This window comes from Elephas maximus, chromosome 13, assembly GCF_024166365.1.
Source record: "Elephas maximus indicus isolate mEleMax1 chromosome 13, mEleMax1 primary haplotype, whole genome shotgun sequence".
Classification (NCBI taxonomy): domain Eukaryota; kingdom Metazoa; phylum Chordata; class Mammalia; order Proboscidea; family Elephantidae; genus Elephas; species Elephas maximus.
The window spans coordinates 75,150,690-75,168,149 of NC_064831.1; the positions used below are offsets into that span (position 1 = coordinate 75,150,690).

The 17,460-nt window shown below is 37.7% G+C and overlaps 1 protein-coding gene across 4 annotated transcripts in view; it reads left to right on the forward strand.

Annotated features, from left to right (window-relative positions):
• Window positions 1-17,460, forward strand: part of BLM (BLM RecQ like helicase) — a 106,896-nt gene that overhangs the window by 71,502 nt on the left and 17,934 nt on the right. For all 4 annotated transcript variants that reach the window (XM_049905604.1, XM_049905602.1, XM_049905606.1 and 1 more), the window contains 3 exons: window positions 10,329-10,524; window positions 12,770-12,960; window positions 17,155-17,302. In XM_049905604.1, coding sequence (XP_049761561.1) covers window positions 10,329-10,524; window positions 12,770-12,960; window positions 17,155-17,302 — 535 coding nt within the window. The remainder of the gene's footprint in view (window positions 1-10,328; window positions 10,525-12,769; window positions 12,961-17,154; window positions 17,303-17,460) is intronic.

Consider the following 17,460-nt stretch of genomic DNA (forward strand, 5'->3'; position numbering starts at 1 on the left):
CCTAACAGATCTAGAAAACATTGTCATCAAAATACTTATTTGTAAATAATAAATGATAACAACACGTATTAATAAATAAATAGCAAATGATAAATGTAATATAGCAAGTAATATAAAACCTAATATATGATCTTCATTGGAGGGAAAAGGACCCATTTGAAGTACAGGGCGTTGGGAGGATCTCTGATTTATTAGAGCAACAAATTAGCAATGCCTAATATGCCTTCTCTCACTTTCCATTAAAATACTCACAAAGATACACAGCAAGGGAGAGCTGGCTGCAGATAAGAGAGAACCTTATGCTAAGGTCCAGAAAACATTCTCATTACTTGAAACATCGGTAGAAATGGGCTGAGAAACATTGTATTGTGTATTTGCTTAGTGTCTGAAGCAGAACAACAAGCAAGGCCATGGCAAAGTAGGAAGTCATGATGTATCGCTATGTCTACCTCAACTCCAAGACAGAGGATGTCTCTGATCAAAGTAATAAGCACCAGCCTCTCTACCGCATTGGAACTATTTATTGGTCCAACTCGTCTCCTCCATCCCCTTTTGAGCCTTTCTTTATTAACCCAGTAGATCGATTTCTGAGATGACAAATTTGCCATCACCTAGTAGACCAAGAGGGAAATTGAGAGCGCTCTAGAAATCCCATATTGTGGCAGATGTCTTGAATAGATCATGCTAACTACAAGGGTGTATTTGGGGAAAACAATGGGTAATTTTTGGAGCCTATCTCAGCTCAGAAAAAAATAAAATAACCCTAAAGATTCAGAGGAAAAATATTTCTCAAAATAGTTTTTTAATGCAAAAAAGGAAAAGATCTTAGAGGGCATTAGCCTAGTATCCTCAGAAAGATGTAAGAAGACTTGGTTTCTATGAGCTAGAAAGAGTTTGCCATAGGAGGTGACGGGGTGAGATGAAGAGAGAAATAAAAATGCAATTTATCCAAATAAGAAAATTCATCCCTTCCAGAGCAAAGGAGAATGAAGAAAACCAAAGACACAAAGGAACTATTAGTCCAAAGGACTAATGGACCACATGAACCACAGCCTCCACTAGCCTGAGCCCAGAAGAACTAGATGGTACCCAGCTACCACCACTGACCACTCTGACAGAGATCACAATAGAGGGTCCTGGACAGAGCGGGAGAAAAATGTAGAACAAAGTTCAAATTCACAAAAAAAGATCAGACTTACTAATTTGACAGAGAATGGAGGAGCCCCAAGACTATGGCCCCTGGACACCCTGCCAACTCAGAAATGAAGCCACTCCCAAAGTCCACCTTTCAGCCAAAGATTAGTCAGGGCTATAAGACAAACAATAACATACAAGAGGAACAGGCTTCTTAGTTCCATCAAGCATATGAGACCAAATGGGCAACAATACCTGCCCAAAACAAAGACAAGAAGGCAGGAAGGGACAGGATAACAAATGGATGCAGGGAACCCAGGGTAAAAAGGGAAAGGAGAAGAGTGCCAACATAATACAGGGATTACAATCGATGTCACGAAACTATTTGTATATGAATTTTTTAATGAGAAGCTAATTTGCACTGTAAACTTTCCCCTAAAGCACAATAAAATTCTTAAGAAAAACGAAGCTAATAGCAGAATTATTTATCAAGACACAAACGGGCCAATTCAGGACAGACATTTGAATCCGTGAATAAACTTAAGAATGCAAACAAACAAACAAAAAAAAGATGAAAACTGAGAGAAAAAAAGAAAAATGATACAGGCGATAGAGAATGGGGATGCAGCCCAAGAATAATAAGTGTTCCCAAGGAAGAAAGCAGGATAGTCAAAACAGATAAAATAATCAAAGGTATTATAAATAAATACATAACAAATTTAATGGATTTACCCCAAAATCATCAGAGAAAACTCATATGTAGACATAGTTCAGCAAAATGGCTTAACCAAGCTAAAAGAAATAACATTATATGCATGAAGAGAGAAGAAATACGTTACAGAGAACAAAATCTAGATATACCTAAGACTGCTGCACTAGATACAAAAAGCAGGGAGGACTGTCTTGAGTCAAGAGAGGAGACTGGAACTGACAATTCCATACCCAGCTCATTGTCACAAGTTCAGAAAACATATCATTCATTTATCTGAATGATTATCTGAAATAATTACAGGTGTCAGTCTTCCCAAATTAATTCATGTATTTGACTAATCAAAATTCCAGCGCTTTTTTTCCCCTTGATAAACTTTCTAAAATTTACCTGGAAGAATATCAAGTAAGAATAGCTAAAGGAACATGGCAGAAAAATAACTCATGAACACTGGGTTTGCAGTGCATTATACACAGATCATTAGGGCAGAGAATCCAAAATTAGACTGGAATACATGTAAATGTTTAATATATGATAAGGAAAGCATTAAAAATGAATGAGGAAGGGAAGGATTTATTCAGCTAGTGGTATTGGCTATATGATGGGGGGGATTGTTTTAGATCTTCACATTAAAGTAAATCACAGATAAATAAAGGTATTGGTATTTTAAAGTGTAGGACCTCTGAAAACTAGGGAAAATTTCTACAGCAAACTATCAATAAAGAGCTTGTAAAAATTTTGATAAGAAAAACATGCGTCTCAATGAGTAAATGAGCCTAAGCTATAAACAGACGATTCAAAAGGAGGACATATGAATGGGTAAAAACAATTGTTCCTTAAAAGTTCAACTTTGCTAGTAATCAAAAGGATTTAAATATAAAACCACAAGAAACCATTTTTTACCTCAAATTAGCAAACTTCTATTTAAGTGTTGATGACAGCGCTTTAAGAGGCAAATGTAGTACATACTCTGGAGAGCCAGTTCTGGAAGACAATATGGCTGGCTGACTATATCAATCACTCCCAGTCTGAAATGTGGACGTAAAATTTACATCAGTGTTGTTTTTGATAGTGAAATATTATAAATAGCCTAAATGTTCTGAGAGAATGACTAAGTAAATTATGGTACATTCCTCCCATTAAAAATGGCTTTTGAATACTTTTTTAATGATATGAAGATGTTCAGATGCTAATGATGGGGGAGATAGGGAAGCATAGAATTCAGAAGTGTACAATCTCTATCATGTAAAAAAGGAAAATTGAGTAGAAAAAAAAAAAAGACAAGGAAAGAATGAACAAAGCCAAGAATGAAATAGTCTAGAAACTAAGAATGGCTCTCCTAATCATGTAATTAAGAGTGATTTTTCTCCATATTCTTTAAATTCATATGTATATAGGCGTAGTTGTTAAGCCCTCAGGTGCTCCACAGAAAAAATATATGGCAGTCCGCTTCCTTAAAGATTTACAGCCTTGGAAACCCTGTGGGGCAGTTCTATGAGTCAGAATTGACTTATTAGCAAACGGTTATATACATATATATATATCTTTGATTTCTTTTTTTTTAAATATGGTAGAAAGAATTGGTGAAGTAGGGGTTTTTTGTTTTTGTTTTTTTGTAATTTTTTAAATCAAACTGTGAAGCTGTCAGGATAGCTAATTCTTAGTCAAGGTATAATGTTAACCTACACCAACACCAACTAGACACCCTTGATCTTGTTAGATTTGTGAGATAGAATAAAACTTCGTTGGTTTTCTTCACAAAGAAATGATTGTTGCCTGAAGTTTCAAAAAATAACACAGAAATAAAGAAGGAAATAACAACTCAGCAAAGAAAGTTTTGCCAATTAGAAGAAATAAGAGCTTTCAGAAAGAGTTGACGTCATCCTGACCTCATTTGGACCCTGCAGACTCTGCCGCAGAGTTGTGTGCCCACATCAACCTTTGGAAACGCACCAGGCTCAGGGTAACCCAGCTGACCAGCTACAGCTTCTCACCATACAGCCACCGTAGAACCCATAGTAGACTTTCCCTTTCAAGGAGGTTTGACTTTGATCAAAGTGCCTAGCGTGCAGGCCGCTGTCATTCTGCGTTGATAAATGTACCCATTTATTGTGCACATATTCCATAGCTTGCAATTCCTTTCTCTGGTACTCAGTTACTGAAATCATGTCATTAGCCTCAGTCTGGCTGCCAGATATTTCAGTAGCTTTTGAAATACTGTTCTTGCAGCAGCGATTCATTTTTTTAAGTGCTAAAAAAAGACTTGCAGCTTTATTTGTATAATGTAATTTTGCCTAGAGATATAACGTTTTTGTCTGGGTTAAATAGGCCCTAAATTTGCAACTGAAATGGATATTCTTAAAAATGATTTTTTGCTAACAATCAATTTATCAAACTGCTGAATTTTAACTATCACCTTGCAGCCATCAAGTAATGGGCCACGATCCACAGTCCCCAGACTTTTTTTTTTTTTTCAGTATAAGCAACTCCTCAGTCTTTTACCCACATGAGCTTCAACAAAAATTTTTACAAGTTTTGACTTTGACATCAAATGATGAATAAAAGGAGTTGGTGTCTAGTAATAAGGTATCCATGCTTGATGATTCTAAATGTTTTGTCCTTCATAGTTTTTAATAACAAATATGTAAAAAGCAAGGATAAAATTGTTACCAGGCACATGAAATATAAAGAAATAATTAGTGACAAAAGCAACAAAAGGGGGAGGAAAGTAATGGTGTAGATCTAGAATTTCTTGTATGTTACTGAAGTTAAGCTGGTGCCAACTTACCTTAGAATGTTGTAAATACAAGCTCTTAAATGAAATAGTCATGGTAACCACTAAGAAAATATGTAAAAAACATAACACAAAAGGAAAGGCGAAGGGAACCAAAAAGGGTCACTACAATAAGCCAATAAAACACAAAAGCAAGCAGTAGTACAGGACAAGGATAAAGAAGGCTTAAGACGCACAAAAAACAAATAACAAAATGGCGGAAGTCATTTCTTATCAGTAATTACAAAGAATGTAAATGGACTAAATGCTCCCACCAAAAAAGTAGAGAGTAGCAGAATGGATAAAAATATATGATCCAGCTATATGTTGTTTATAAGAGACACCTTGAACCCAAGGACAAAAATAGATTGAAAGTGAAAGAAGGGAAAAAAAGTATTCTATGCAAATAATAACCAAAAGAGAGCTGGAGTGACAATCTTAATATCAGACTAAGTAGACTTTAAGTCAAAATCTGTTAGAGATAAAGATGGACATTATATAGTGATAAAAGGGTCAATTAAGATTTAACAATCGTAAATATATATGCACCCAACATCAGAGCACCTAAGTATATAAAGCAAGCACTAATAGAATTGAAGGAAGTAATAGTACTACAATAATAGTTGAAGACTTCAATACACCACTTTCAATGTTGGACACAACATCTAGAAAGAAGATCAACAAGGAAACAGAGGACCTGAATGACACTATAAAGCAATTATATTTAACAGGCATATTTAGAATAGTCCACCCCAAAACAGTACAACATACATTCTACTCTAGTGCACATGGATTGTTCTCCAGGATAGATCACATTTTAGGTCACAAAGCAAGTCTTGATAAGATTAAAAACATTGAAATCTTACGAAGTACTTTCTCTGATCACAACGGAGTAAAGCTAGAAATCAATAACAGAAAAAAACCTGCACAATACACAAACGTATGGAAATTAAACAATACACTATTAAACTACTGAAGAGTCAAGGAGGAAATCAAAAGAGAAATCACAAATTTCTTAGAGTCAAATGAAAATGAAAGCACAACATACCAAAACTTATGGGATACAGTGAGGGCAGTACTCAGTCTGTAGATTCAGCATAATCCCGATCAAAATTCCAACATTCTTCCTTACAGAAATAGTAAAACAAATCCTCAACTTTATATGAAATGATGAGAGACCTTGAATAACTAAGACAATGTCAACTGAAAGAGAAGAACAAAGTAGGAGGACTCACATGTCCTGATTTTAAAACATACTCTACAGCTACAGTAATCAAAACAGCCTGGTATTGGTATAACAATAGACACAAAGACCAATAGAATAGAATTGAGAATCCAGAAATAAACCCAAGTGATTTTTGATAAGGGTGCTAAGTCCATTGAATGGGGAAAGAAGAGTCTCTTCAATAAATGGTGCTGGGAAAATTGGATTTCCACATGCAGAAAAATGAAATAGGATCCATGCCTCACATCATACACAAAAACAAATTTAAAATGGATTAAGGACCTAAATGTACAAATTAAAACCATGAAATTCTTAGAAGAACAAGCAGGAGCAACACTGTCAGGCACAGCTGTCAACAATGAATTATCTCCTATAATAACAAAAGCACAAAAAGCAAGACAAAATAAATAAATGGGACATTGTAAAAATGAAAAACTTTTGTTCATCATAAGACTTTACCAAAAAAGTGGAAAAACAAGCTACCGACTAGGAGTATATCTTTGAAAACCATATATCTGTCAAAAATCTAATAACCAAAATATATATAAAACTTCAACAGCTTAACAACAAAAAGGCAACCCAATCATAAAATGGGCAAAGGACTTGAATAGACATTTCACCAAAGAGGACATTCAAATGGCCACCAAACACATGAAAAGATCCTCAACATCATTAGATATGAGAGAGATGCAAATCAAAACCACAATGAGATACCATTTCACACCCACTAGGGTGGCTAAGATTTAAAAGAAAAAAAAAAAACGTAATAACAAATGTGGGCAAGGATGCAGGGAAATTGGAACCCTTATCCGTTGCTGGTGAAAATACAAAATGATATAGCCATTGTAGAAGACAGTGTGACAGTTCCTCATAAAACTAAAAATAGAACTACCATATGACCCAGCAGTTCCACTCCTAGATATATACCCAAAAGAATTGAAAGCAGAGATTCAAAAATAGACTTGTACACCAATGTTCATTGCAGCACTATTGACAATAGGCAAAAGGTGGAAACAACCTAAATGCCCATCAACAGATGAATGGATAAACAAAATGTACATACATACGATGAAATACTACTCATTCAGTAGGAAAAATGAAGTCTAGATACATGCTACAGTATGGATAGAGCTTGAAGACGTTATGCTGAGTAAAAATACACCAGTCACAAAAGGACAAAAATGGTATGGCCTCACCTACATAAAAAGACAAGTAGAGGCCAATGTATAGAGAACAAAGTTTATTAGTGGTTACCAGGGGCAGGAGGGCAGGGGAAAAGGGAGGGTTAATGATGATGGAAAAATCGCATTCATTAAGGATAGAGTTGCACAGTTGATTAATGTAATTGCCATCAATAAGTTGTACACCTGTAAAAGTTGAGCTGGCAAAAGACGTGATATATTTACAACAACGACAGAAAAAAAGAGTAGTTGCTGAGGCTGCTTATGTACAACAAAACACCTCATGGAATTTAGTTTCTTGGTTCAGAGATTTAGGATCATGGTTTTATGGTACATCCTAGTTAACTGGCCTAATAACGTGTTTAGTGCTTTTGTTCTACCTCCTAGTTCATAGCTCTACCTCCTAGTTCGCTGTGTAGTGCCTGGGGTCTTAAAAGCTTACAAGCAGCCATCCAAGGCACAACAATTTGTTTCTGTTCACCTGGAGCAACAGAGGAAGAAGGAGAATCAAAAATACGAGGGGAGATGGAATGTGTAGCTAATTGCCTTCCTGAACAACTGCCTCCTTTGCCATGAGACCGTAATAAGAACTGGATGGTACTTGGCTACCATTATTGAACATTTTGATCAAAGATTCCATAGAAGAATCCTGATCAAAGGGGAGAAAATGCAGAACAGAATTTTAAATTCTCATGGACTCCAGACTTCCTGGTGCCATGGAAGATGGATGGACCCCTGAAACTGTTGCCCTGAGATAGTCTTTAAACTTTAAACCAAAAATATGCCCTGAAGTCTTCTTAAAACCAAATAATGGTCTAACTTAACTAGACTTTTAAAAAGATCTGCCTTGACATGGATTGGACTGGACAATGGGTTGGAGAGGGATGCTGGTGAGGAGTGAGCTTCTTAGATCAGGTGGACACTTGAGACTATGTTGGCATCTCCTGCCTGGAGTGGAGATGAGGGGGGGAGGGGGTTAGAAGCTGGCGAAAAGGACACGAAAAGAGAGAGTGGAAGGAGAGAGCAGGCTGTCTCATTAGGGGGAGAGTAATTGGGAGTGTGTAGCAAGGTGTATATGGGTTTTAGTGTGAGAGACTGACTTGATTTGTAAACTTTCACTTAAAGCACAATAAAAATTATATTAAAAAAAAAACCAAACAACTAAAAATAGAACTACCATACAATCCAGCAATCCCACTCCTTGGAATATATCCTAGAGAAATAAGGGCCTTTACACGACCAGATATACGAACACCCATGGTCATTGCAGCACTGTTTACAATAGCAAAAAGATGGAAGCAACCAAGGTGCCCATCAATGGGTAAATAGATTATGGTATATTCACACAAAGGAATATTACGCATTGATAAAGAACAATGATAAATCCATGAAACATAACATGGAGGAATCTGGAAGGCATTAGGCTGAGTGGAATTAGTCAGCTGCAAAAGGACAAATATTTTATAAGACCACTATTATAAGAACTCGAGAAATAGTTTAAACAGAGAAGAGAACATTCTTTGATGGTTACGAAAGGGGGGAGGGAGGAAGGGAGAGAGAGAAGTTTTCACTAGATAGTAGATAAGAACTACTTTAGGTGAAGGGAAAGACAACACACAATACAGGAGAGGTCAGCACAACTGGACTAAACCAAAAGCAAAGAAGTTTCCTGAATAAACTGAATGCTTCAGAGGCCACTGTAGCAGGGGCGGGGGGTTGGGGACCATGGTTTCAGGGGACATCTAAGTCAATTGGCATAATAAAATCTATTAAGAGAACATTCTGCATCTCACTTTGGAGAGTGGCCTCTGGGGTCTTGAATGCTGGCAAGTGTCCATCTCAGATGCATCAATTGGTTTCAACCCACTTGGAACAAAGGAGAATGAAGAACACCAAAGACACGAGGTAATTATAAGCCGAAGAGGCAGAAAGGGCCACATAAAGCAGAGGCTACATTAGCCTGAGACCAGAAGAACTAGATGGTGCCTGGCTACAACCGATGACTGCCCTGATAGGGAACACAAGAGAGAACCCCTGAGGAAGCAGGAGAGCAGTGGGATGCAGACCCCAAATTCTCATAAAAAGACCAGACTTAACGGTCTGACTGAGACTAGAATGACCCCAGAGGTCATGGTTCCCAGACCTTCTGTTAGCCCAAGACAGGAACCATTCCCAAAGCCAACTCTTCAGACAGGGATTGGACTGGACTATGGGGTAGACAATGATATTGGTGAAGAATGAGCTTTTTGGATCAAGTAGACACATGAGACTATGTTGGCATCTCCTGTCTAAAGGGGAGATGAGAGGGTAGAGGGGGTCAGAACTGGCCGAATGGACATGAAAAGAGAGAGTGGAAGGAAGGAGTGTGCTGTCTCATTAGAGGGAGAGCAATTAGGAGTATATAGCAAGGCGTTTATAAATTTTTGTATGAGAGTCCGACTTGATTTGTAAACTTTCACTTAAAGCACAATAAAAAGTTAAAAAAAAAAAAAAAAAGGTCTGCCTTGAGCATTTTGCTCTTTTAAGAACTATGTGGGATCGTATTGACAACAGCAACTTGAAAGATTAGATAGAGACCTTGGGGGCAGTGAGTTTATGTTAACGGAGGAGGAACAGCTCAGAAAAGGAGAGTAAGAATGGTTGTACAACTTGAACATAATCAGTGTCATTAAATTGTACATGTAAAAACTGTTGACTTGGCGTATGTTTTGCTGTGTATATTCTTAACAACAACAAAATTAAAAAAAAAAAAAGAAAAAGGAGTTGGTGTATGATAAGGAGGTGCCACTGGGAAAACCGATGGTAGTAAGCCCTGGAGCAAGCAAGAATGCCACTGTTTCTGAATCATCAGAAAGCTGGCAGCAGTTACCTGTGAAGCTCCAGCCCTGGGAACACCCCAGATCTTCTGAGTAACATGTTTATGATTGCTGACCTGGGTATCATGGCTGTGTGAGCAACACCCCCCACACCTCAATACTGAAAACATAAGAGAACAAACAGTGGCAACACATCCAGGGGTGACTGCAGCTGATTCTGACTCCTTTACGTGGTCATACTGAGTCACACAGGGAAGTCCTTGCCATACTGAGCATCTCTTTATCTTCTTGAGTCTAAGTAGAATTGCAAATTATCAGTATGAAAACCTCCTATTAGTCATGCTAAATCGTGGGAGTGAGTTAAGCTATTAGGTCATCGTGGAGAGTATATCTTAAAGTAAAACAGGGAATGGAGCTTTTAGAAGCATCTGTTATTAAAATGTACCTTTAAATGCATTGTGTGTCTCATCGGCTTTTGCTTGTACATCAGGTCATCTGTGCGACAGTTGCGTTTGGAATGGGGATTGACAAACCGGATGTGCGATTTGTGATCCACGCATCTCTGCCTAAATCCGTGGAGGGTTACTACCAAGAATCTGGTAGAGCTGGAAGAGATGGGGAAATATCTCACTGCCTGCTTTTTTATACCTATCATGACGTGACCAGGCTGAAAAGACTTATATTGAGTAAGCCGAGCTTCATTGTGGGGACATTCTGTCATCTTCAGTCTCATGACAGTCATCTACCCCTGCTTAGTGTGGTACTGTTGGTCCAGTTTTCCTTAAATAATCATAGGATAATTGGGATATTTATATAGATGTGGAAAATTTATATTAGTTCATTTCTATTGTAACAGTTTTTTTTTTTTTTTTTCTAGTAGTGCATGCTTATTAGGTAAAACTCAGGTGATACAAGTCTAAAGCAAAAAATTCCCAAACAGTGCCTTGTAGTCCTGCCCCAAGAAATAACTCCAGTTACTATTGGTTTCTTTTATATCATTCCAGACCCAATCTCTGCATGCATCTTTACATATACCAAAAACCAAACCAAATCCGGTGCCGTTGAGTCGATTCCGACTCATAGTGGCCCTATAGTACACACTATTTCAAACATACAAAAAGGTGAAAAGGAAATATAGTGAACTCCCACATACTACCACCTTATTTATTAAGAAATAAAACACGGCCAATAGAGCTAAAGCGCCCTTAGGTCCTTTTTCTGTCTCATCCCTCTGTTCCCCCATCAGAAGTAGACACTGTCTTGTATTTGGTGTTTACTGTTCCCAAATACAGGTATTTTAAAACATAAATGGAATGGGATTTTTATTATACATGTGTTTTTCATATATAATGACTTGCTTTTTTCAATCAACACTGTAATTATCATTCCCATTAATTCTCATACCCTGACTGCACAGAATTCCATAATATGATTATTCCATATTTATTTAACCAGTCCCGTTCATAAATATTTAGATTGTTTATTGTTTTCCAGTATTATGGACAATGCAGTATTGAACATCTTGTACAGATATCTTTGAGCATATCGACAATAACATATAGAGAATAAATTTCCAGACTTAGGCTTGCTGGGTCAAAGTGAATACATATTTTAGAATTTATGTTCTTTGCCCATTTTTCTGTTGGGTTATGATGGTTAAATGTATTTCCTAAATATATTTATCTATTTTGAGACTATTTTTGAATTAACTCTGGCAGAGCCCTGGTAGAAACCAGATTTGTCTGACCGCAGAGTCCATGTTCATTGCCCAGTACCAAGATGATTCCCAGTAGAAAATGAAACTTTCACATCTGGTTTACCCATTTGTGTTTTCAAACAGAACCTATAGGAAGTAGTTAGGTACAAACAATTTATTAAGTACTTAAGTCCTAATAACTTAGTAAGGGACACCTGGTGGCACAGTGGTTCAGAGCTTGCCTGCTAACCAAAAGGTTGGCAGTTTAAATCCACCAGCTGTTCCTTAGAAACCCTGTGGGGGCAGGTCTACTCTGTCCTATGAGTCAGAATCAACTCTATGGCAATGGGTTTGGTTTGGGTTTTTGTTTTTTTTTTTTAACTTAGTAATAATATATGTTTTAATAACTTAGTAACTGTTTGAAAAAATAATACTCAAACTAAAAGAGAAATAATTATTTTATTCTTTAAATAACCAATAACCACAATTGCTTACTGATGGCAAGTATGCACCTGTTATTAACAAACCTTGGAATCAAATTGGACACTGTCGCCTTCATTTCCTATTTCACATTGATTTTCTCAAGATACTTGTTTTCATAGCAACTGCCAAAAGTCCAGCTTCACCAAAAATAAGATGCTATTGTAAAGAATGTAGTACCATCTAATGTGAACATTATGAACCCCCTCGAACTCGTGGTTCACACAGTGTTTAAGAGATATCAAGTATTGCTGTGATTCCCTGAAATTTTCCTACCAGCGCCCCTGGGAGTTCACTGTGACACCCTGGGGTTCCTTGGCACCCAGTTTTGGAACCACTGGCTCAGCCAGTTTGATGGAAGATACTTGGAGAGATGCACAGTCCACTGCCACGGTTCCGGGCTCTGCTGACTTTGAATGTTCAGTTCAGTACATGTTTATCTGATAAACGTAATAAATATAACTCATACCTTCATCATGATGAGTAATGAAGATTTGCAAAAATATTTCGACTGTTCTTAATAATCTAACATTTATTCCTATAAAACCTAAAATCTTGAGGGGTGAATATACATAAATACCTAGTTAATTATAATATAGAATGATGTCATACTGGCATATAATGCTGTTGATAATTTATTTCACTTCATTAAATATTTAGTTATATGAACCTACCCTAAGTATTTCTGTGATGTTCTCTCTCTTTCTACTCTAGTAAAGTATATTTTACTATGTTCTTTGTCTTATCTCCTTTAGCGGAAAAAGATGGAAACCAACATACAAAAGAGACTCACTTCAATAATTTGTACAGCATGGTACATTATTGTGAAAATATAACGGAATGCAGGAGAATTCAGCTTTTGGCTTACTTTGGTGAAAATGGGTTTAATCCTTATTTTTGTAAGAAATACCCAGAAGTTTCTTGTGATAATTGCTGTAAAACAAAGGTAAAGTAAGTTTTAAATTTTTTGTAATTAAGGAAATGACCAAGATTTTTTCTTTCTTCTCTTAATTTAGAAGAGTACATATAAGTTAGATTGTAATAGTGTGGCCAAGGGACTAACCAAGGGGAAAAATGGCTTCCTCACGATAGCAATTTAGAATAGAAACATTTTAAAAATAATTTTGTGGAATCTTCCCTTTAGAATTAGAACCTATACAAAAAATATGTACTGGACATTGACCTGTCCAAAATACCGAAGCTCATATCCATGTACTGATGATTGCAGGATATTTTTAAAATATCAGAATATGCAGAATAAACATTTAAAATGGTCCAACTCAAGCAGGTAGGATATTTTAAATTCAACCGCTACTTACCACTTTCATTTTCTAAAGAGTTATATTAACTAGTGTACTGCATATTTGAATTCAGATCAATTACATTATTCTATAAATTGAATTTTTTTAAACTATAAAGAATAATGGTAATGGTTTCTAGATGAGTTTACTATCATCTGTCCTAAAAATAACCTTGGATGGTTAAATTCAGTTGGATGCTTACTAGATATTTAATTGTACCCATCCTGGAAATTCTCCATTTTAATGTCTTCTGTACTTTACAGCTTACAGAGCATTTTCACAGTTGATGGATTACTTAACACGTACCCTGTGAAATAAATGGGCAAACAGTATGCTCACTTTATAGATTTGGAAGCCAAATATTAATCTACATGCTATGCTCTGTGACAGGTGCCAGGGATTCACAGATGAGCATGATGGAAAGACTAGAGGGGAGACAGATGTTTGCGTGTTCATATAATTGTGTAATAGGTGCAGTGACAGAGGTCTGCTGCACTAGCCAGACAGAGTGTGATTTACTCTCCCTTGATAGAGAATCTGCAGGTCCATGTCCGTCCCCACCAGCCTTCCTTACCCTGTAGATATGGTTCATCGCTTCCCTCATTCAACAAATATTTGTTGAGCATCTACTCTGTAACAAGAACTATTCTAGGAGTTTGGGATACATCATTGAACAAAAGAGGTCAAGATGACTGCCCTTTTGGAGCTTACATTCTAGCAGAGGGAGGCAAATTACAAACAATATACATAATAAGCAAATCATGTGTTAAGGGATAAGAGCTGTGGCGAAAAGAATAGTACAGCAAGTAAGGAGATACGAGTAATGGGAGGAATGCAGATGTGGTGTTAAAGAACATGGTCAGAGGAGGCTTGTTGAGAAGGTGAGATCTGAGCAAAGACTTGGAGAAGAAGGTAAGACAGTTAGCTGAGCAGCTCTCAGGGCAAGGGCATTCCTGGCAGCACTGGCCAGAGCAGAGGCCCTGTGATGGGAGCATGCTGGTGCATTTGAGGACTAGCAAGAATCCCCTGTAGTTGGGCACAGTTAAGAGTTAGTGAGCAGGAGAGAAGATGGAGGGCCAGAGCAGTAGGGCCTTACAGGCTGTTGTAAGGTCTTTAGCTTTTACTCTGAATGAAATGGGGATTTTTGTAGAATTTTGAGCAGAGGGATGATATCTAACTTAGTTTTAAAAGGCTGTCTCTGGCAGAGAATGCACTGGAGACAAGGGTAGAAGCGGTCAGAGCTAACGATGGCTCTGACCAGGTTGGTAGTGGTAAAGATTGGGACAGTGGTCAGATTCTGGATATATTTTTATTTATTCATTATGGGAAATGTACTTATGACTCCAAGCTTTTGGGGCTGGAAGAATGGAGTTGCCCTTAGCCAAGATGGGGAAGGCTGTGGGTAGAGCACGTTTGGCAAGGAAGATCAGGAGTTCAGTTTGTGGCATATTGAGTTAGATTGTCTATGAGACTCAGGAGTTCTGAAAAGAGGCTGGTGGTACATGTAAATTTGGGAATGGTTGGCATATAGATAGTATTTGAAGCCATGAGACCAGATGAAATCTTCAGCAGTATAAGTTTAGACAAAAGAAGAAAACCAAAGACTGGGCCCTGGTACTTGAAGTGGTCGAGGAGAAAAGGTGGAACTAGGAAAAGAGACCAAGAAAGAGAACTTGTGAGATAAGAGGAAAACCAAGGAAACCAAGTGCAGAAAATGTTTCAAGGAGGAAGCAGTGTTATGTCAAATGGTGCTGCTAAGTACAATAAAGACTGAGAATTCACCGTTGGATTTAGCACCACAGAAATCTTGGTGACCTTGGCTAGTTTCAATGGAATGGGGCAAAGGCTTTATTGGAATGGGTTTAAGAGAGACTGAGAGGAAAATTGGAGATACTGTAGACAACACTTTCAAGTTTTGTGTAAAGACAAGCAGAGAAACAGCAGTAGCTGGCAGGGGAAGCAGAGTCAGGAAAAGAGGGAGGAATAGCAACGTCTGTGTATGTTGATGGGAATGTACCTATAGAGAATGAAAATTGATGCAGGAGGAGAAAGAGGGGAGAATTACTAACGCAGTGTCCTTGAGTAGGGAACCAAGATCTAATGTACAGTGAGTAGAGAGATTAGACTTAGATAGTTCATTGATGGTAACAGGTGGGAAGATAAAATACTGGGGGGCAGTGCTGGGGAGTGAGTAGATGCAGTAATGGGAGTTTATAAAAGTTCTCTTCTGGTTATTTGAGTTTCTTTAGTGAAGTAGGAATTAAGGTCATCAGCAGACACTGAGGATGGGAGAGGGATTGAGGAGAAAGGAGAAAGCATAGTTATCTAGGACAGAAGCCCGCAAACTTTACCTTAAAGAATCAGAGTGAATATTTCAGGTTTTGCGTGCCATAAGGTCTGTCACAACTATTAAGCTCTCCTGTTGTAGCGTGAAAGCAGCCACAGACAATACGTGAACAAATGGGCATGGCTGTGTTCCAATAAAACTTTATTTACAAAAATAGATGTTTGACTCATGGGCCTTAGTTTGCTGACCCCTGTTCTAGAATAATGGGGGAGTGACAGACTAGGGATATGTAGTGATTACCTGGCAGCATTAAGGGTCCGCTTGAGGTTTGTGGTCATGCATTAAAAGTGAGAACAGTCAGCATGGTTGTGTGTGTTTTTCTAGCCAAGTTCAGCCACACAGGTACAGACGTGGAGTAGCTGGAAAATCAGATCTACTGTGTTTTGCCAAGCAATGTGAGAGCGACCTAAGAGCAAGGTAGTTGGGAATACACAACAGGTAATGATTATGACCGACCCTTGATTTAAACTGAGTTAGGAGGACACTGAGAACATCTGAGGGTGAGGACCAATGGATAGGTCGTCTCAGTGGAATCAGAAGATTGTTGTAGTCAGAATACTAGAGAGAGTGAGCTAGAAAGGTAGGATGTGGTGGTCAGAGATTGAAGAGGTTGTAAGGTAGGAGGTGTGACTGGCTGTGAGCGAGTGGCTGACATACATGAAAGGCAGAGTCAGTGGAGCAGAGGAGACGAAGGTGCCAGAGACCAAGGTGTTGGGAGAATCATCTTTGTACTGAAGCACCAAGAATTAAGACAGAATTGATATTACAGAGTGACAGGGCGCTCTTTCTTGTTAGATCTTGATGAAGGCTCAGAAGCACTAACAGTTGCCAATACAAGAACAGAAACCTATTTGTCCTTTCACAGGGGTGCACATGAAATAATGTTTTGTGAAGGTCTTCAGGCTGTTGGGGTGTGGCAGATGAACAAGGGTTAGAAAGCAGGGGGACTGGCGTATTCCGAGGCACAGAAGCTTTACGTAATTAGTCCTGCTGGTACAGGAACTAGTTAGATCAGAGAGATCATCTAGTAATGGGGACTTTAAAAAGTGGGAAAAGTTGGAGACAGCTGAGGGGAATGAGAAAGGGAACTGACAGCAGAAAATAGGAGGACTGACTGGTATCGAAGGTTTCAGAGATTAGAACTGTGAATTTACATGGTTGGACATTGTTTTTCACCTCAAAAGTTATCATCCATTAAGTAACAGAGCACTGTTCTAGGTGATGGGAAAGATTTAAAAATAATGATAAAAAGTATTCTCACCCACAGGTAGTTGGAAGACAAAGTATATGTCCGTGAAACAGTGATAAAATAGGTCTAATAGAATGCTAATTGCTCTAGACAGTTCATTAACTTAGAAACTTAGAAGAGAATGAACACGTACAACTTCTTGTTTTTTAGTCTGGGTTTTAGTCTGGAAGTATTTTAGTATGAGACTATAGCAATCTAGGTATCATTATCTTGATTATAACTAAAGGTAATCTCTGTTGATAGGATTTTAAGACAAGAGATGTGACTGATGATGTGAAAAATATTGTAAGATTTGTTCAAGAATATAATTCATCACAAGGAATGAAAAATATCAAACATGCAGGTCCTTCCGGAAGGTTTACTATGAATATGCTGGTTGACATTTTCCTGGGTAAGTCATATGTTTATTCAAGTTACATTAATTGAAACTGAACATCTAAATAATTCATTACACACACATAGAAAAAATAATTTCTTTTGTTTCTTATAGAATTTAACGCAAGTTTCAGAATAAAACCTTTTTGCATAACAAAAGAAAACCTATTTTTA